General features: G+C 43.5%; 1 protein-coding gene across 2 annotated transcripts; it reads left to right on the top strand.

Moving 5' to 3' along the window:
• The first annotated feature begins 5,591 nt into the window (after window positions 1–5,591).
• On the top strand, window positions 5,592–22,091 carry LOC121582536 (suppressor APC domain-containing protein 2). 2 transcript variants are annotated; one of them, XM_041898409.2, is made up of 6 exons: window positions 5,592–6,651; window positions 16,419–16,549; window positions 19,008–19,154; window positions 19,298–19,402; window positions 19,817–19,933; window positions 20,205–22,091. In XM_041898409.2, exons 1-6 carry the CDS (start codon window positions 5,835–5,837, stop codon window positions 20,331–20,333), a joined length of 1,446 nt encoding a protein of 481 aa, XP_041754343.1. In that variant the 5' UTR covers window positions 5,592–5,834; the 3' UTR covers window positions 20,334–22,091. The 2 variants fall into 2 exon arrangements, with proteins under 2 accessions (XP_041754343.1, XP_041754342.1); XM_041898408.2 differs by having other exon boundaries at window positions 19,814–19,933.
• Window positions 22,092–22,402: the final 311 nt, after the last annotated feature.

The following is a 22,402-nucleotide window of genomic DNA, read 5'->3' as shown; positions in this document are numbered from 1 at the left end:
ACATACACTCAATTAGTATTTGGTAGCATTGCCTTTAAATTGTTTAACTTGGGTCAAATGTTTCGGGTAGCCTTCCACAAGCTTCCCACAATAAGTTGGGTGAATTTTGGCCCATTCCTCCTGACAGAGCTGGTGTAATTGAGTCAGGTTTGTAGGCCTCCTTGCTCGCACATGCTTTTTCAGTTCTGCCCACAAATTGTCTATAGGATTGAGGTCAGGGCTTTGTGATGGCCACTCCAATACCTTAACTTTGTTGTCCTTAAGCCATTTTGGCACAACTTTGGAAGTATGCTTGGGGTCATTGTCCATTTGGAAGACCCATTTGCGACCAAGCTTTAACTTCCTGACTGATGTCTTGAGATGTTGCTTCAATATATCCACATAATTTTCCTTCCTCATGATGCCATCTATTTTGTGAAGTGCACCAGTCCCTCCTGCAGCAAAGCACCCCCACAGCATGATGCTGCCACCCCCGTTCTTCACGGTTGGGATGGTGTTCTTCGGCTTGCAAGCCTTCCCCTTTTTCCTCCAAACATAACGATGGTCATTATGGCCAAATTTCTATTTTGTTTCATCAGACCAGTGGACATTTCTCCAAAAAGTACGATCTTTGTCCCCATGTGCAGTTGCAAACTGTAGTCTGGCTTTTTTATGGTGGATATGGAGCAGTGGCTTCTTCCTTGCTGAGCGGTCTTTCAGGTTATGTCGATATAGGACTAGTTTTACTATGGATATAGATACTTCAGGCGTTTGGAAATTGCTCCCAAGGATGAACCAGACTTGTGGAGGTCTACACATTTTTTTCTGAGGTCTTGGCTGATTTATTTTGATTTTCCCATGATGTCAAGCAAAGAGGCACTGAGTTTGAAGGTAGGCCTTGAAATACATCCACAGGTACACCTCCAATTGACTCAAATTATGTCAATTAGCCTATCAGAAGCTTCTAAAGCCATGACATTCTTTTCTGGACTTTTCCAAGCTGTTTAAAGGCACAGTCAACTTAGTGTATGTAAACTTCTGACCCATTGGAATTGTGATACAGTGAATTATAAGTGAAATAATCTGTCTGTAAACAATTGTTGGAAAAATTACTTGTGTCATGCACAAAGTAGATGTCCTAACCGACTTGCCAAAACTATAGTTTGTTAACAAGACATTTGTGGAGTGGTTGAAAAAGCCATATCTCAGACTGCCCATCTTAATCTTTTATTTTTATTGTCCAGTCTGAGATATGGCTTTTTCTTTGCAACTCTGCCTAGAAGGTCAGCATCCCGGAGTCGCCTCTTCACTGTTCACGTTGAGACTGGTGTAATGAAGCTGCCAGTTGAGGACCTGTGAGGCCTCTGTTTCTAAAACTAGACACTCTAATGTATTTGTCCTCTTGCTCAGTTGTGCACCGGGGCCTCACACTCCTCTTTCTATTCTGGTTAGAGCCAGTTTCGCTGTTCTGTGAAGGGAGTAGTACACAGCGTTGTATGAGATCTTCAGTTTCTTGGCAATTTCTCGCATGGATTAGCCTTCATTTCTCAGAACAAAAATAGACTGATGGGTTTTAGAAGAAAGTTATTTGTTTCTGGCCATTTTGAGCCTGTAATCGAACCCACAATTGCTGATGCTCCAGATACTCAACTTGTCTCAAGAAGGCCAGTTTTATTGCTTCTTTAATCAGAACAACAGTTTTCAGCTGTGCTAACATAATTGCAAAAGGGTTTTCTAATGATCAATTAGCCTTTTAAAATGATAAACTTGGATTAGCAAACACAACATGCCAGTGGAACACAGGACTGATGGTTGCTGATAATGGGCCTCTGTACGCCTATGTAGATATTCCATAAAAAATCTGTCGTTTCCAGCTACAATAGCCATTTACAACATTAACAATGTCTACACTGTTTTTCTGATCAATTTGATGTTATTTTAATGGACAAAAAAAATGCTTTTCTTTAGAAAACAATGACATATCTAAGTGACCCCAAACGTTTGAACGGTAGTATAGATTATGACCACTCAGTGCTCCTGACAGAATAGGTTATGACTTGTACATAACTCAGAATCCATCTCTCACCAGCATCTGCCCAGACATCAGTGAGGAGAGTTGAATACATCCCATCTGCCTTGGTGTTAGTTAACAGCTGCTTGTCCCAGAAATGCTTTTCATTGCCATTGAGGGCTGAAAAGGTCTTGTTTTTGTACAGTAAAAAATATCTGCAAAGTGAATCTTGGGGACCCTGCAGATGGAAAATCTGTAATGTGGTGATTAGGGATTATGCAGAAGACAGTGGCAGGGGTTCTCGTCATAACCTTGGCAGCATGGGCAGCCAGGTGAGGTTGCGCTCTCAATGCATTCCTTGCCAATCTCTGAGGCTGAGGCTGCCTCTACACTGGAGCTGTCTACGAGTAGTCTTATGTGTGTCTTAATCTTCACATGTCCCAAATGACCACCTTAACTCATTCTCATTCTATTGACTCTGAATGACTTTTCAGGACATTCAAGACAATGTGTACACCCACGCAATGCATTAGCTGACAATCCAAAAACGATAACACCAAGATTGTAGTAGTGGCCAAGAAGATCGTCAAGGATCTCAGCCACCCGAGCCACGGCCGCTACCATTTAGAAGGCGTAGACAGTACGGGTGCATCAATGCTGGGACTGAGAGACTGATAAACAGCTTCTATCTCCAGGCCATCAGACTGTTAAATAGTCAACACTATCCGGCCTTCGCCCAGTACCCTGCCCTGAACTTTAGTCACTGTTACTAGCCGGCTACCACCCGGTACTCAAACCTGCACCTTGGAGACTGCTGCCCTATGTACATAGTCATTGAACACTGGTCACTTTAATCATGTTTACATACTGCTTTACCAACTTCATATGTATATGCTGTATTCTAGTCAAGGCTCATCCTATATAACTACTGCTGTACACACCTTTTCTATTCCTATACTGTCCATACTGTCTATACACACCATTAAATACATATATATTTATATTCTGGACTCTGACATTGCTCGTTCTGATATTTCTTAATTTCTTCATTTTTATTTTGGGGATTTGTATCTATTGTTTTGTTTTGTTAGGTATTACTGCACTTTTGGAGCTAGGAACATAAGCATTTCACTACACCCGCGATAATATCTGCAAAATATGTGTACGCAACCAATAAAATTGTATTAGATTTTTTAGTGAAGTTCAGTCTTCTCTAGAGTAGAGTCTGAAAGGATTAAAAATATACTGCCGCTGGGTAAAACATGACGATGTAGTATGGTTCAAGATCCTTTTCTGAAGGCCATCAAAAAATCATACTTGAACTAGTGCTAACAGGCATATTTGAATTGGTCTGATATTCGGTCTTCATACATACTAGAGGCACAGTGTGTCATTACCATGTAGTTTGGTATTTACACTGATAAACAATGCTTCCAAGAACAAGGACACATTTGTCTCTTCATAAGCCGCCTGTCACATGATGGATTCGATAGATGGCTTAGACTAGAAGGATTTGGCTAAGATATCAGTCCTTTGCATCAGTATTGTTATAAAAAAAACACAGGATCAGCTTTCATGGGTGGTAAAAATCAGTATGTATGTCAATAGAACACAATGCGATTGTATTGTATCTAAAACCCTACCGTGGCAACATTTGCATAGCTGAACTAGTTTCCTTTTCAATTTCGTGCAAATATGTGTTTTTGTTTCTCACTTATTTTTACACATAACTACCCGGAGAAACAAGGTGACCAAAGTCCAGTCCCTTAGGCACCCAGATAAGTGCTTAAAGAAACCCTCTTAACAATGCTAGGCTCCAGAAACACCAGAGGAGCAGGAACAGAATGAAGGCTTGGATTGTCATAGACGAGGACTGGATTGGTTTCATTATTTGGGGATAAACATTCACAGTCTAATCTGAAGGCTAAATGAGAGAAAGACTTGCCACTATCTGTTCTCTCCTTTAGCCTCCATGGCCTAAATGTACTTCCACTTCTCTCTGTCTTCCACTGTAAAATATATAAATGATATATTGTGTGTGTGTGTGCTGGCTTGGGGTCTGAGTTGGCCAGTGGGGTGTGGGTATACCTATGGTTCTAATAAGTAAGATAAACAATACCAGGGTCAGGGATAATTCCCTCAGGGCACTGTTGATTTAGCTTCCACTCATGAACTGTGGGCACTGTAGTGTGTGTGCACGCATGTGTTTGTGTGACTGTGGCAGTGTATGTGCGTGACAGGGGGAGAGAGACAGGGTAAAAGGAAAAGAGGGAGGGGAGGGAGGCTGGTAGAGAATTGAGGATGAAATTGTCTGACCCTGTGAACCTGCCGATCAGTAAAAGAACACCACTCACATTGGACAGTGCAGTCTATCTCTCCATCACGTGCACACACACATGCGCATGCACACACACACACACCATCTCTTTCTCTATCTATGCTACTACATAGGAGAGTGAACTTGCTGACCCTGGTGGAGTAGCCAAACGGGGTTTACTGTTAGGATAATTCCCTCCATGAATGACCAAAGCCACTGTATGTGTAGGACTTTCTACTGTATGCAATGGTCAGATCCTTTACTATGACAATCAATTTGATCTCACCCTCAGGCATTCAGTGAGTCTGTTTCCACAATCAATATGTTATCAATAATGACTAGTGCTGTGTTGGTTGGTTTACAGTGAGAGGCGAGGAGGGAGTAGAAACAGGGATACATCATAAATGTAGCCTATATAAGTTGCAGCATTCCCAGTGACAGTGTGAAACTAAATTACATCAAATTAAAAGTTGGCCTCAAGGGATGAGAGAAGAATTCAAGTCTGAGCAAGCGAGGCTTAAGGATAAAATGGGACTGGAAGTGACTACCCTTCTCTAATGATGTATCTACATGGAGGAAAGAAGAGATTGTTGTGACTTGTGTTAGTTATAATAACCTTTTTTCTAAAGATATTTTATGATATGTTTGGTCATATAAAACTTACAAAGCCCTATATGTCAAAAATTCTGAAATATAAGTGGCATAGTCTGTTAAAACACTTTCATTTATGGAATGTAGCTGTGATACAATGTTCAAATTTACAATGTATCACTCATAGGCTACAATGTATCATAAGCCTGATACTATGTATAAGCGTTATTATAAACATATTGGGAAAAGACTGCCTCTTTTTTTGTTTTTACAATAAGATCCTCTGTAGCTCAGCTGGTAGAGCACGGCGTTTGTAACGCCAAGGTAGTGGGACCACCCATACACATAAAAAAAAATTATGCACGCATGACTGTAAATCGCTTTGGATAAAAGCGTCTGCTTAATGGCATGTTATTATTATTATTATTATTATTATTATTATTATTATTATCCACAGGTAGGGTAAACAAACATATTTCCTCACTCATAAAGTGGGTTGGGTATGAATCCTGGGGTGAATAACGTCCGGCTCTATGAATAACAAAAGCACAACTCAAACTTCTGCCTTCCACAAGCTCCTACCAATAAGCGCACGGCAATTCTGACGATGACCAATGGCTGAGTCCCTAGACAAATCTGCGCAGACGTTTGAAGGACTGTCCTGTTGGAAAAAAGTATCCTGGAGCCGCAAATCCGGGGAGGGAAAGCAGAGTTTCTTTAAGGGAAGGCATAAAGAGAAGCTGGTGGAATTTCTAATCAATTTTTTATAAATATAGCCTATAAGCTAAATACAAAGGTGGTGTAGGCTAGGCTACCTATTACAAACGAATAATGTTTGTATCACGCGCAAAGTAATACGACGTTATAACCACTTTATAAGATATATCTTGGTGAGGTTTGAGTTTGCCATCATTCAGTTCAACGATTGATAAATTAATGGCTCTGATAGCAACTGATCGGAGCTGCGAATTGAACGGGTCGTCGACAATTTACGGTAGGATTGGCACAAGAAGAGAAGGCAAGACAGGCAGAACCGGTAAAATGCAGCCGAAAGACCCGGAATATTCAACAGATGGGTTACCCAAAGCATTTTTACACAGTTTAAGGACACTCTTTGACATCCTTGATGACGGGAAGAGAGGGTATGTGCACATATCGGAGATTGAGAGTCGATGGCAAGGGGCAGATACTCATGATTTGCCCGGCGGGGTGCTGGAGTGCCTGAGGCGGGTGGCCCCACGGCATGGTTGCCTGACATTTGAGCGCTTCGTGGCGGGGCTGCGATACTCCATGCTGAACCCGGACAACAACAACCAAATTAAGGGCCAGGCTGCGGTGCATCCGCAACAAGCACACCCGCACTCCAAACAGCACCATCTGCCAGCGCAAAAACCTGCCCCGCTCTCTGCCTGCTCTGTCGGAACTCGGATTGAAAACAAAGTTATTCCACTGGATCCGAGCAACGGGACCAACAATACGAATCACAACCGCGCGTCCTCACTTCAGATTCGGTCCAGACATGAGGAGGGGAAAACTGGATACCCAGTCACTTCTACCGCAGGTGGTCCCATGCGGTACACCAATGCGGGTTATGAGAGAACAGGCAGAAGTTTGGAACGGAATCCCATTGTGCTCGAAAGCGATTCGTATCGAGCGGATTCGGTTCGGGTGGGGAAGCAAGCGCATCCACAGCAGAGTCGGGTGAGGTCCATAGAGTCCCTTGCGCTCGAGTCACCAAGCCTCCAAAAACCAAGTAAGTTTGAATGTCACTCTTGATTGATTTCACATTGTGATAAATTAAATACATATTTGAATGAGTATTGAGTGGGTCTGCAGGATAGATTAATTATCTAAGATCAAGACCAGTCATCCATCTCTCTCTCTCTCTCTTCTCTCTCTCTCTCTCTCTCTCTCTATTTCAATTTCAATTTCAATTTAAGGGCTTTATTGGCATGGGAAACGTGTGTTAACATTGCCAAAGCAAGTGAAGTAGATAGTAAACAAAAGTGAAATAAACAATAAATATTAACAGTAAACATTACACTCAGAAGTTTCAAAAGAATAAAGACATTTCAAATGTAATATTATGTATATATACAGTGTTGTAACAATGTGCAAATAGTTAAAGTACAAATGGGAAAATAAATAAACATAAATATGGGTTGTATTTACAATGGTGTTTGCCCTTTTCTTGTGGCAACAGGTCACAAATATTGCAGCTGTGATGGCACACTGTAAGGGAATTTATCAAAATTGGGTTTGTTTTCAAATACTTTGTGGATCGCTGTAATCTGAGGGAAATATGTGTCTCTAATATGGTCATACATGTGGCAGGAGGTTAGGAAGTGCAGCTCAGTTTCCACCTCATTTTGTGGGCAGTGTGCACATAGCCTGTCTTCCTACGGCAGCCTTTCTCAATAGCAAGGCTATGCTCACTGAGTCTGTACATAGTCAAAGCTTTCCTTACGTTTGGGTCAGTCACAGTGGTCAGGTATTCTGCCACTGTGTACTCTTTGTTTAGGGCCAAATAGCATTCTAGTTTGCTCAGTTTTTTTGTTTGTTCTTTCCAATGTGTCAAGTAATTCTCTTTTTGTTTTCTCATGATTTGGTTGGGTCTAGTTGTGTTGTTGTTGTTGTTGTTGTCCTGGGGCTGTGTGTGTTTGTGAACAGAGCCCCAGGACAAGCTTACTTAGGGGACTCTCCTCCAAGTTCATCTCTCTGTAGGTGATGGCTTTGTTATGGAAGGTTTGGGAATCGCTTCCTTTTACATTTTAGTCATTTAGCAGACACTCTTATCCAGAGCAACTTACAGTTAGTGAATACATTTGTTTTTTTTATACTGGCCCCCCGTGGGAATCGAACCCACAACCCTGGCGTTGCAAACGCCATGCTCTATCAACTGAGCTACATCCCTGCCGGCCATTCCCTCCCTACCCTGGGCCAATTGTGCGCCACCCATGAGTCTCCCAGTCGCGGCCGGCTGCGACAGAGCCTGGATTTGAACCAGGATCTCTAGTGGCACAGTTAGCACTGCGATGCAGTGCCTTAGACCAATGCGCCACTCAGGAGTAAGTAAATTCTATAACCTTTTAAGTGGTTATAGAATTTAACGGCTCTTTTCTGGATTTTGATAATTAGCGGGTATTGGCCTAATTCTGCTCTGCATGCATTATTTGGTGTTTTACGTTGTACACAGAGGATGTTTTTGCAGAATTCTGCATGCAGAGTCTCAATTTGGTGTTTGTCCCATTTTGTGAATTCTTGCTGGTGAGCGGACCCCAGACCTCAGAACCATAAAGGGCAATGGGTTCTATAACTGATTCAAGTATTTTTAGCCAGATCCTAATTGGTATGTTCAAATTTTATCCTTTTGATGGCATAGGAAGGCCCTTCTTGCCTTGTCTCTCAGATCGTTCACAGCTTTGTGGAAGTTACCTGTGGCGCTGATGTTTAGGCCGAGGTATGTATAGTTTTTTGTGTGCTCTAGGGCAACGGTGTCTAGATGGAATTTGTATTTGTGGTCCTGGCAACTGGACCTTTTTTGGAACACCATTATTTTTGTCTTACTGAGATTTACTGTCAGGGCCCAGGTCTGACAGAATCTGTGCAGAAGATCTAGGTGCTGCTGTAGGCCCTCCTTGGTTGGTGACAGAAGCACCAGATCATCAGCAAACAGAAGACATTTGACTTCAGATTCTTGTAGGGTGAGGCCGGTGTGTGTATTTTGTTTCTCACTAGGCTAAGCGATCAGGAAAGACTCAATTATGTAAAGCTCAATGATCGTCACTCAGTAATAAGATCAAGTGGGTTGTAAACAGGTCAGGACTATTCTGCCGCCTCAGTCTCATTGACCCAGGTGTGGACATAGAGCAGTATGAAACACACACACGAGTTACAGGTTACAACATGTTTAGCATCAGACTAAATCAGTGGTGTAAAGTACTTAAGTAAACATACTTTAAAGTACTACCTAAGTAGTTTTTTCTGTACTTTACTATTTATATTTTTGACTACTTTTACTTCACTACATTTCTAAAGAAGGTCATGTACTTTTTACTCCATACATTTTCCCTGACACCAAAAGTACTCGTTACAATTTGAATGCTTAGCAAGACAGGAAAATGGTCAAAATCACACAATTATCAAGAGAACATACCTGGTCATCTCTATTGCCTCTGATCCTCTGGACACACTAAACACAAATGCTTCGTTTGTAAATTATGTCTGAGTGTTGGAGTGTGCCCCTGGCTATCTGTAAAATAAATAAAAAACACGAAAATGGTGCCGTCTGGTTTGCTTAATATAAGGAATTTGAAACTATTTATACTTTTACTTTTAATACTTAAGTATATTTTAGCAATTACATTTACTTTTGATACTTAAGTATAATTAAAACCAGATATTTTTAAGACTTTTACTCAAGTAGTATTTTACTGGGTGACTTTAGCTTTTACTTGAGTCATTTTCTATTAAGGTATCTTGACTTTTACTCAAGTATACATTTGGGTACTTTTTTTACTCAAGTAGTATTTTACTGGGTGACTTTAGCTTTTACTTGAGTCATTTTCTATTAAGGTATCTTTACTTTTACTCAAGTATGACAATTGGGTACATTTTCCACAACTGGACTAAATGTCAGCTGCCTTCTGAGCTCTTGATGCATGCAGTCTCGCAGGTTGACGTTTATTGTCATGAATCTTGCCCTGGAGGCAGAACTGAGCGATTTCTGCTAGATGGAACAGCTGCAAAGTCAAAATTGGCTATATGTGACCACCGCCTCCATTCGGTCTTATGTAGACTAGCAACATTTGAAATTGTGTTTTTTACATTGGATACATGTAGGGACTCAGAGCTACAAAATGGTATATCATACACTGCAGTTGAGGAACAATGGTAAAGTAATTATGCTTTGAAAGTTGATAAACTTGTAACCCCACGTTTGAGAAAATGTCCCTTGAATGTTTTGGTACACCTACTGAAGAGCTCTTCATTGTCTACACCTATTCAGCATCGTTCACACCCTCTTAAGCCTTAGCCCCACCCATCTCTTTACAAAACACACTTCATCTAGTACTTGGCCTATATCCTAATCTGACTTTGAAAGTGTCCAGAGAAAAAATATTTATAAATATTGTATAATTAGCCTATTAGATGATGCTTACACAGACACTTGTCTAAATTGATGGGTCATCTGAAAGAAATGCTATAACCACCCCTCAACCACATCTAGCTAAGTGGATGGGTCACTATTGTCTAGACATGTACACATGTTCATGAAATACAATAGATGGCCATAACCACCCCCAGACATACCTGGCTAACTTGATGGGTCATGTAATCATTCTCTTGCGAAGTGGAGTCTTTTGTTTAGACATGTAGCCAGCTAGCTAGCTAAACAATTAACCATAATCCCAGCCCATAGCTACAGTACAAACGGATTGTCATAGCTAGCCACTATGCATGATATGCTGGAGTATGAATCTGCAGGTAGCTCAAACTAACCAACTAGGTTCAATGTTAGCTAGCTAGCTAACATTAGGCTATAACTAGCAATGCAAATGGCTTCCTGAGATACGAATAATATTACTACACAGATCATACACGTAATGTTAGTTAGCGAGCCAGCAACCTAACATTTGCTAGCTAGCTAACAGTACTCTTTAATTTTCAATGAAAACGACTTTCTGACAAAATTAGAAATGTATAATATCTGAAAATGTAGCTAGACTCTTACCCGTATACATGGATGTACGTTTCAAGTGTGTCTTTTCCATTTGGTTTGTAGCTAGCTACAACTTGTTTGGCCCGTTGTTGTGTCAAGTCATTCTGGTTCACACTGACCTTGTGCAGAAAAGTAGTCCATCACAACTTTTCTCCACTGATCATTGTCGATAGCGCCTGCTAAATGTTTGTTCTCTCCCTCTCTGTGAAGATGATAAGACCAGCTACACTGCTGCTGTAAATGTTCTAGCCCTGGAACCACTGGAACCACTGCCAAATGGCCACATTAAAACAGAGAACCAGAGCCCACAGCTAGGGGCCACAGCTAGGGGTCAATCCTTCCACACTCTCTGGGTTTTTACTAATGGTTGAGCTCAGCTAACTAACCACCATTATTTCAAAGCCCTGGTAGCCTTTTAAATCTCTCCGCTCCAGTGAAGAGTGTGTAATTGAGTAATTGACCTCCAGCTTGTCCAGAGTGAGTCACAAAATCCTCTGGATGCTTAGCCAGAGTTTAGACTGGGGTCTGGGCTGCTCCTAACAGAATCATCAGCCCAACCTTTCCCGGTCCTTTCCTGGTGTCCCTCATTAGACTGGCCTGTGTTCACTGAGGTTGGGAAAGCCATGGGAAAAATCCTGCTTTGTCACATGTGTCACGCAAGCACGCCCACACACACACACATCCTTTCTCACTCTCACACACACACACACACTCTCTCTCTCTCTCTCTCTCTCTAATGGCACTGCTCCGAGCCTGTCTGTCTGTATAACTGTGACTGTCTGGAGCTATAACGGTGACATGTCCATGAAGCAGCAGCCTGGAGGCCCTGGCTAGCTACTTACATCAGTGCCACAGAGCCACTCTACAGGAGCATCTACATGGGATTGGAAAGTGTGTTGAATGGCGATGTAAACTCCCCCAGCAAACCCGCTGGATTAGCACAGATTACCACACGCAGGGTAATTGAGGCACGTCAGCGGTGAAATCCTGCCCACCCCTGAACAAGCGACCATTACTCTCTCTCTCTCTCTCTCTCTCTCTCTCTCTCTCTCTCTCTCTCTCTCTCTCTCTCTCTCTCTCTCTCTCTCTCTCTCTCTCTCTCTCTCTCCTCTCTCTCTCTCTCTCTCTCTCTCTCTCTCTCTCTCTCTCTCTCTCTCTCTCTCTCTCTCTCTCTCTCTCTCTCTCTCTCTCTTTCTCTCTCTCTCTCTCTCTCTCTCTGTCTCTCTCTCTCTCTCTCTCTCTCTCTCTCTCTCTCTCTCTCTCTCTCTTCTCTCTCTCTCTCTCTCTCACTCTCTCTCTCTCTCTCCGCCTCTCTCTCTCTCTCTCTCTCTCTCTCTCTCTCTCTCTCTCTCTCTTCTCTCTCTCTCTCTCTCTCTCTCTCTCTCTCTCTCTCTCTCTCTCTCACTCTCTCTCTCTCTCTCTCTCTCTCTCTCTGTCTCTCTCTCTCTCTCTCTCTCTCTCTCTCTCTCTCTCTCTCTCTCTCTCTCTCTCTCTCTCTCTCTCTCTCTCTCTCTCTCTCTCTCTCTCTCTCTCTCTCTCTCTCTCTCTCTCTCTCTCTCTCTCTCTCTCTCTCTCTCTCTCTCTCTCTCTCTCTCTCTCTCTCTCTCTCTCTCTCTCTCTCTCTCTCTCTCTCTCTCACTCTCTCTCTCTCTCTCTCTCTCTCTCTCTCTCTCTCTCTCTCTCTCTCTCTCTCTCTCTCTCTCTCTCTCTCTCTCTCTCTCTCTCTCTCTCTCTCTCTCTCTCTCTCTCTCTCTCTCTCTCTCTCTGATTGCGTCCCAAAGTAGTGCCTTATATAGGGAATAGAGTGCCATTTGGGATGCAGCCTCTTCTTGGGGGATGTCCAAAACCATGGATAGAGGTCACAGCTGCCCCTGTGGTACTCAGTGAAGAGGCTGATGTGGTATTGGAGCAGGGTAATGGGCCAGCGGCTGGAGCTGGATTATGGGCTATGGTTTACAGAGCTACTGACCCCAATGCTTTAGTGTCCTGCCAAGGTTATGCTGAATTGAAGGCATAATAACAAGTATCACTCCACTGGAGCACTGGAAAATAATACCCACGCTTTTAAAGGCAGCATCTGGACAGCATCACTGTGTGGGGGACATGACATCCATGCTATACGATGCTCTAAACATTAGGAAAGATTTAGCATTTTTCATGGCTGCAGTTCCTGCTGTTCTATCTCTGTGTATCTGAGCAGTGAGCTGTAGGCAGCCAGACAGGCGGAGGAGGCTGTGTGGAAGAGGTTGGACAGAGAGAGAGAGAGCTTGTCAAAGCTTGCCTTCCTGACCCGTCTGACTGCAGATTAGCTGTGAGGCGTGAGGAACAACTCAACTCAGGAAAAACTGGCTCTGGAGCCAGACACACACACACACACACACACACACACAGACACAGACACAGACAACAGGGGAGGGGCAGAGTGAGCTCATAAGGACAGGAGGGACATTCTTTTTCAGCCGTTACTGCTCAAGACAACATGACATCACCTGTGGATGGAGCAATAGAAACTGCTATAAAGACGTCTGTCAACTGCCTGGAATGTTATTCATTCACAGCACAACAGAGTTAGGAATGTAGCACAGGGATAGTCAGTGCCATATGTGAAAATGTCAATATTTCCATCAACACTGAGTTAATAAGAGACAATGCTACAGTAAATGTAAAAATATTGTCAGCCTTCCATCCAAGTGATAAAGAGGCTCTGTAATGAGTGCAAATTAAATTACATTTCCATAGCTGAGTCTAGATCAGTTGAGTGTGATAGAATAAGCCTACAGGTTCCCCCGTGGGCCACCATCTTATCTTTAGCTGAGCAGCATTCATGCTCTGTAGGGCAGATTCTGACCCTGATATGATGATCTCATTACTAACTAACTCTTCTTACTGTCTCTCTCACTGTCTCGCTCTCTATCATCCTTATACTCTCTCTCACTGACTGGCTCTTTCTCACATGCTCTCTCAACCTAACCCCTCCTCTGTGCTGTACAATCAAAATCGTTTTTCATCACAATTTCTTGCTGCTGGAATGGGAAAACAATGCATGTACTGACACCTGTTGTGTTTATGTGTTCAGACCAAATGGGAAATGACACATCGACAGGGGAAAACATTTCAATTAGCAATACTGTTATAAGTTGTGCAAATAAGGCTTACCTACACTGGTAAACAATATCCTCTTTGGGTGCCACAGTCCAACTTGAAGATTATCTAGAAACACTAAACTCGGTGCTTTACATATTTCCCTTGGCCTCTCTGAACCCCACATAATTCTGTCCTCAGGGAACTACAGTGGTGTGAAAAAGTGTTTGCCCCCTTCCTGATTTATTATTTGTTTGCATGTTTGTCACACTTAAATGTTTCAGATCATCAAACAAATATTAGTCAAAGATAACACAAGTAAAGAGACTGGGAAAAAATGGCCTGCATGGCAGAGTTCCAAGACGAAAACCACCGCTGAGCAAAAAGAACATTAAGGCTCGTCTCATTTTTGCCAGAAAACATCTTGATGATCCCCAAGACCTTTGGGAAAATACTCTGTGGACTGACGAGACAAAAGTTGAACTTTTTGGAAGGTGTGTGTCCCATTACATCTGGCGTAAAAGTAACACCGCATTTCAGAAAAAGAACATCATACCAACAGTAAAATATGGTGGTGGTAGTGTGATGGTCTGGGCCTGTTTTGCTGCTTCAGGACCTGGAAGACATGCTGTGATAAATGGAACTGTCTACCAAAAAATCCTGAAGGAGAATGTTCGGCCATCTGTTCGTGACCTCAAGCTGAAGCGAACTTGGGTTCTGCAGCAGGACAATGATCCAAAACACACCAGCAAGTCCACCTCTGAATGGCTGAAGAAAAACAAAATGAAGACTTTGGAGTGGCCTAGTAAAGTCCTGACCTGAATCCTATTGAGATGCTGTGGCATGACCTTAAAAAGGCAGTTCATGCTCTCAAACCCTCCAATGTGGCTGAATTACAACAATTCTGCAAAGATGAGTGGGTCAAAATTCCTCCCCAGCGCTGTAAAAGACTCATTGCAAGTTATCGCACACGTTTGATTGCAGTTGTTGCTGCTAAGGGTGGCCCAACCAGTTATTAGGTTGTAGGGGGCAATCACTTTTTCACACAGGGCCATGTGGGTTTGGATTTAGTTTTCCCTTAATAATAACAACCTTCATTTCAAAACTGCAATTTGTGTTTACTTGTGTTATCTTTGACTAATATTTAAATGTGTTTGATCTGAAACATTTAAGTGTGACAAACATGCAAACAAATAAGAAATCAGGAAGGGGGCAAACACTTTCTCACACCACTGTATATCCAGTTACCGATTAACAGGATTTCTGGGAGTCATGATACAACATGGAAGAGTATCATGTTTGTTCTGCTCTGTTATCTACTATCACATGAACTGTTTTTCTATGCATAAGGTCTTGCATTTTCTTCTCATCACCCTCAGAATTGTAATTTGTCCCCATTAAATACAACCAGAGGGAAACCTCTTGCCTCTCAGTTGATATTGGTTAGCAGGGAGGTTAGCTCCCTCATGTGGCCACCATAGCAGAGCAGGATGTCTCTGTCTCTCACAAACTCGCAGGATTTGGGGTGGGTTTGTGGTGACAATGTGTTAGTCTGATGTTATCTCTGGTGATTCTAGTTTGGGAGACACAGTTCAGTTCTATCATAGATAAAAACCTTGATCCACTGAACACAACAGAGTGAGTCAGAACTTCTCTCTGAGTTCATCTCTGGCTTTCATGTCCACCTAGCTCTATGTATTTGATACTAACATTATATAAGAGCAAAATACCCAAACACTAACATGTACCTAAAGTTTATGTTCTTCCTTACAGCAAATGGTTATGTTTTCATTTGATGTGTTAGGTGATGGGTACCCAGAAGCATATACAGAACTCAGAACTCGTAACAGTATTGGGACAGTGACACATTTGTTGTTGTTTTGGCTCTGTACTCCAGCACTTTGGGTTTGAAATGATACAATGACTATGAGGTTAAAGTGCAGACTGTCAGCTTTAATTTAAAGGAATTGTGAATAATGGTGTGGGAAAGTTACAGATGCACAAATATCATACCCCCAAGACATGCTAACCTCTCACCATTACAATAACAGGGGAGGGTAGCATTTTTTTGGGGGGTATGATATTTGTGCGTCTGTAATTTTCTCACTCATTCAGGGTTATCCGTAATCATGGTAGCATCCACATTAATGTAGAAGTGTTTAGAAACATATTCTATTCTTATTTACAATAAAAGTGACTCCAAAATGACGCAATACATTATTTACCATTAATTTCTATTGGGCACAAAATAATCTGAAACACAAACAAAACAAACAATAAAATGCATCCAATAAGTTTGTAGAGTCACAAGCTTGATGTAGTCATTGTGCTATGAATATGAAACTAAATGCTTAACTTTCTACTACTTTAATACACATATAAGTGAATTTGTCTCAATACTTTTGGTCCCCTAAAATGGGGGGACTATGTAGAAAAAGTGCTGTAATTTCTAAACAGTTCACCCAATATGGATGAAAATACCCTCAAATTATAGCTGACAGTCTGCACTTTAACCTCGTAGTCATTGTATCCAAAGTGCTGGAGTACAGAGCCAAAACAACAACATAATCTTCACTGTCCCAATAGTTTTGGAACTCACTGTACGTTGTACTAACCAGACAGTTGATACCTGTGTTCCAGACAAGATCTGGAAGTCAGTTGGTGAAATCAGCTAAGAATCTTTCTGACCACCCCTTCCTGCCCTTTCTCTGGTCCAGGTATTGTGGAGGCTGGTTTGCCGAGGTCCCAGAGTGAGTCAGCCACGGGATTCACTGCCTCCAGACACCATGGGCGGAGCCGAGATGAGCAGAGACGCCACACCATCACCAACGGAGTGGGTTATGGAATGGTACTTACGCGAGTGCACACACACGCACACACACACACACTCACACACATACACGCACACACACTGTTGCATATGCACAGATTTAAGAGAGGCAGTCAAACAACCATCTTCTCACTGCTAGTGATGTTCAGTGATGGGGTTCATGTTAGGGGTCAGTTCACTTTTTATCTAGAGTAGGGGTGAAGCAGAGAACAGTTTCAAGGATAAACAGGCCTCTCTGCTCTGTGCAGACTTCTACTGCTCTCTGTCACTTTGTTTCTGTTGGCTAACACCCACCATTCACTCCCCCATTCCACCCCTCTCCCTACACCCCTCCCTCTTTTTTCTCAGTCCAACCCCTCTTCCTCTGTGGCCCTCCCAATCTCCTGCCCCCATTCCATGCCTCCTCTCTCTCCCTCGCTCTCTTTCTCTATCCCCCTGCCTCTCATTTCTCTGAGCCCTACTCTCTCTGTCCCTCTTTCTCTGTCTTTTCCTCTCTCCTTCCACTCTTTCTCTGTGTGGAGTTATAGAGGGAGCTGCTCCCCCTCCCCCTCCCTCCTCCCCCCTCTGATTGCCTGTCCACATGGTAATGAGCCGGGTCGGACCCAGGGGCCTGGAAGCAGGGGACTTGCTTGGTCCACCCGGCCCAGCCTGGACAGCCGTCTGGGCAGCCTACACCACTGTCTTCATCCCTCTCAGCAGCAGTCTGTACAGCAGCAAGGCACTGCACTTTTTCCTTTGGGTGAGTGAGAACAACTACAGGAGAAAGGACGGTAAAGAGTAGGAGAGAGGAAGAGAAGGAAGGATAATTAGACTGGAGGAGAGTCTTGTTTGAGGAGTTGCCATGTATATATATGCTATGAGCAGAGTCAGAGAGTGATAACTGCTTGTCAACTAGCTGAATGTTTGACAGTTCTGTTCTGTGTCTGTGGTTAATGAGTTGTTGAAGCTAGTGGACAGTGCCAGTAGACAGTGCTAGTGTGGGTTTGTATCAGGTTGTGTCTTGTTGATAACCTGTAAACCCCTAGTTGTCATATTGTTGCTCTAGCCCTAGCAGTTGTATGGTAGCAGTTGTCATTGTAACACTAGTGATGTTAGCCTTGTCAGCCAGCTGGGACATGATACCCTCCCCCTCCTGTACCCCCCTCTCCCCTCTCTAACTTTTCTATCATTCCCTATGCCTGTGGCCCACCACACAAACACACAGCCTGACACTGGGTCACGCTTAATTCTAGGCACAAAACCCCCCACCCCTCTCCGTCTTTCTCTGCTCTCTCTCTCTTTCATCCCTCTCTCTCCTCTCCTCTGTCCTCTGTTTGCGGCTCCCATTCAACCCAGCAGGGCCAGAGCTGAAAGGGGAAATGTGTTTAGTATGCAATGATGGTACAAGAGGGCACAGGTTTACCCTGGCTGGTTACAGTCCAGATCAGATAACAACAACAGTATCAGCAGACTTTGACAATGCTGGTTGGTTTGACCATTGCATTATATCATTGGGAAATAGGCCTTTGTACAGACATGGTTTTCCCGACAGTGATAGAGAGGGTGGATGACACATCAGGTGGCTGAATGCCAGGAATGGGGCCTGTGCTGTGCTGTGACACTGGAGGACAGGATGGTCAGCAGAACTCATTGCTGTCTGCCTGCCACTGGGACAGGATGGTCAGCAGAACTAATTGCTGTCTGCCTGCCACTGGGACAGGATGGTCAGCAGAACTCATTGCTGTCTGCCTGCCACTGGGACAGGATGGTCAGCAGAACTCAATGCTGTCTGCCTGCCACTGGGACAGGATGGTCAGCAGAACTCATTGCTGTCTGCCTGCCACTGGGACAGGATGGTCAGCAGAACTCATTGCTGTCTGCCTGCCACTGGGACAGGATGGTCAGCAGAACTCATTGCTGTCTGCCTGCCACTGGGACAGGATAGTCAGCAGAACTACACTGGGACAGGATGGTCAGCAGAACTCCATTGGGACAGGATGGTCAGCAGAACTCCACTGGGACAGGATGGTCAGCAGAACTCATTGCTGTCTGCCTGCCACTGGGACAGGATGGTCAGCAGAACTCCACTGGGACAGGATGGTCAGCAGAACTCCACTGGGACAGGACGGCCTGTTGGAGTGGCTACTGTTTACCCATTCTTAGGTGTCTGCACCGTTGCTATGGCGCAGGGCTGATTGCTCCTCTAAACATTGCTCCTCCTTTTGAGGTTGGGGTACCATTCTGGCACAATTGGCCCTGGGCCATTGTCTCAAGACAACATGTAGAGATGTAGCATTTTTACCATCATAAATGTGACATGCAAGCTTAGCTAGTTTACAACATTTACCCTGAGATGATTGTAAATTAGGGACCCCTTTTTTGGAGCTCAGGGTGAGTATAAGCTTGAGGAGCAAGCAGCAAGCATACAGATGACTTCAGGTAAGTGACCCATATTGACAATGATAGTGAGATAGATGTTGACTCCCTCTTGCTCCAGCTGAAGCAGATGAAGGAGTTGGAGCAAGAGAAGGACTCTCTGCTGGCTGGTCTGGATGTGTTGGAGCGGGCTAGAGAGTGGTACCAGACCCAGATCCACAACGTCACCGAGAGACAGAGACACGTGGGCCAGAGCAACCACTGCACGGTAAGGACTGTTCATTAGGCAACAAATAGAAGAAAACAAACTGAAACCCAGGTCATGTATAATGCAGTACAGTAGGTATGGATAATATATACATTATCTGAAACTGTCTAGTTCTTACTGTCTCGCGTTCTCTCTCCCACCAGGATTTCTTCACAGAATCCCAGAATCAAAGTCGCATGGATGTTCTGCTTCCCAAACTGCAGGAAGTCAACCGCTGCCTTAATGACCTCATTTCCTGCTCTGGAATGGTATTGATGATTTACCTTGAAATAAGACATATTACCTGACTTTGTCTAACTCCGCCTCCTCACCGCCCTATGAGGGATGGTTGTCTCATATTACTGTGTCTAACTCCGCCTCCTCACCGCCCTATGAGGGATGGTTGTCTCATATGACTGTGTCTAACTCCGCCTCCTCACCGCCCTATGAGGGATGGTTGTCTCATATGACTGTGCAATTTCTAAGGTCAATTTGAATTCCACAGTAATTGTCAAGTTACTTATTTTCCTCTTACTGGAGTCCTCTCAGTGGCAATTAGATGTTGAATGTTCGTTCTATGTTTTAGACAGAGAGTATAGTCAACCTTAAACACTGGAGTCTTTACTGAAACATGGTAAATAATTGTGAATAATCTATTTATTTCTCTCTCTCTGTCTTAGCAGTCTTTCCCATTCTCTGGCAACCAGCCCACAGCGATCTCCTCCAGCTCCCACCCCCCTGCCCCTGCACCCCCACAAGCCATTCAGAGACTGAAGGACCAGAACCGCCTTCTTACCCAGGTAAACTGAAGATGCTGTTAGATGTCAATTAAATGTACTGTATATATACTGTATATATATCCATCACCACTGCCCGTCTATGATCGTCTAACCTCTACCTATCTCTTCTCTTTTCCCTGCTGCATTGAAGCTCTGTATGTACACTCCTTAAATGCGCAATAAAAGCTTGTTTAAACTCTCTTCTCCCCTGTCCATGTCTCCCCTCCTCATTTCCTCTCTCCACCACTCCTCCTCTCTCCACCACTCCAACCCTCTCTACGTCCCGGTGCAGGAGGTGACTGATAAGAGTGAGCGCATCACTCAGCTGGAGCAGGAGAAGTCTGCTCTGATCAAACAGCTGTTTGAGGCTCGCGCCCAGAGCACGAACGACAGCAGCACCATGGACTCCACCTTCATCTGAATACAGACACCATAATACAACTATACTGGTCTCCAGCTCTATCTGACCCCCACTCACAACAAGACAACTGCATCAGACTCAACTCACCACTCCTGGCATGATGAAAGCACCTTGAACTTTGACCCCCCCCACTTGACCACTCCCTCTGGATCTCCCCAACTGACCACTCCACTTAAAATGGCCTGCCACTAATCTGGGCCGACCCCTCCTGGGGGGGGGGACTCCCGAGTCCACCCTCACTCTGATACCGTCAGCCTCACCCACTGGGCAGAAAGCCTGGAACACCATAGTCTAACCATTCCTAACTGGGACCTGCCCAGGATTCCACTCCCCCTCGATCACTCCAAGGATCTACTGTGATCCACTAGGATCCTACCTTATTGAACCTGACTTAATGTTTACCCTCCCTCCCATCACAGTATAAGCTATGTGATTGGACATCATGAACTAAATCTAAAACCGTTACATGGAGCTACAGGATCCCTGCCAATCACCATGACAACAGCTCCTGTACAAATACATTAGTTGGAGGGATTCCATTGGACACACACCACACAAAATGTATTTATTTTATGAAACATTTACTCCAGATACTTTGATCTCAGTCACACTTTGATAGATATTTCTCCCATTGTATTCCAATATATCCACTTGTGTATCTCAAACCTAATTGAAATAGTTGGTAAGATGAGAAGCTGGGCTCTCCTGACCTGGAGGAGCTTACTAGTTTGTAGAGAGCTTAACCCTAAGGAGGACACCATGACTGTATAGTATCTCATTTACTGTTTGTCACTCTATGTACCCTTTAAGTGGGCCAAATGCACATGACGTGAAGCACTAGTACATATAGCCACCATTTTAATAGTAGAACATGAGCAGCATGTAAATGTTGTTTTGTTTCCCTTAAAATTAATTAATTGAGAGCACTAGAAAAGTGACACATGTCCTACAAGCCAAGGAGATCTAGTAGTGGAGAGGGTAGGAGAGAAGTTTGCATGTAGAAGAGACTTGAAGATGAGAAGGATTGGTATTTCATGAATGTGTTTGAGCCCTGGTCCCTGGTGGCAGAGGGACCACTGGAACGGGACAGGTCTCAGAGAAGAGTAATGTTGGATTGGCTAGTGGGAAAAAACAACTCCTCCTTGGTTGATAGACTTCAAATGTAATGTAATGTGCTGTAATGATTCATGCAAGACTGGCTTTATAGTGCCACTTCCTCTCTGTCTTCCTACAGAGGTGTCTCAGAGCCTTTGTGTCAAAAATGAGTAATGCAATGTTAGTACAGGATGAACAGAATGTGGTTTGTGAGACCTGGTTTGCTGAGAGGTTAAGACCAAGCAAAGATACTGCTGCTCTTTCAATGCTGTACTTATAATGGTCCCACCAAACCAGAATCTAAACCAGTGGTCTCATAAACCACATAGTCATCTGGGCCCATTCAGTCTTGAATCCCTTTACATTTCTAATTGAGAATATGTTTTTTAGTGGCAGTAATTGCTATGTAACGCAACTATGTAATGATTTTGCAATGCAACTCTTATTAGGTACTGTTGTGATGTCTGCGTATAAATACTATCTGCTGTGACTGACTGCCTAGCTGTCTCTCCTGTTAGATTGTATGTATTTGGTCTTGTGATTATCTTGCTTCGCATTGTATGTTAGTGAATGCCACCCTATCCTTTCCTCTTTCTATTGTAGTATTCCCACTTGACTAAAATAAACATGACCAAAAGATGCCAGTAAGGTCATATAATCAGCCCCCTTTTCATGTATTTTGTAGTGTTTTACCTTGGGAACACTTTAGCTTCTCTCTTCCATTCCTTTGTATTACAGGGTTGATCCAGATGAGGGTCATCAGCAGTGTTTTGAAGATTTGATATTAGCCTCTTGTTGCACAAAGTTTGCTTAATTTAGGAAGCAGTCACCTCTATTCAGGGGGATGTTATAGGATGTTGACTGAACAGCTTTTGGGTGCAGGTGTCTCCAAGTCGTATTTTACATGGCACAGTTGGGAGCTTAGACCTTTCATATTACTCCTCAATTAATATTCCAACCTCTTTTCCAGCATG

The sequence above is a fragment of the Coregonus clupeaformis genome, chromosome 15 (genome assembly GCF_020615455.1).
Source record: "Coregonus clupeaformis isolate EN_2021a chromosome 15, ASM2061545v1, whole genome shotgun sequence".
In the NCBI taxonomy this organism is placed as follows: domain Eukaryota; kingdom Metazoa; phylum Chordata; class Actinopteri; order Salmoniformes; family Salmonidae; genus Coregonus; species Coregonus clupeaformis.
Note: the sequence above shows the minus strand (reverse complement) of the source record. Positions and strands in the feature narration are given on the sequence as shown.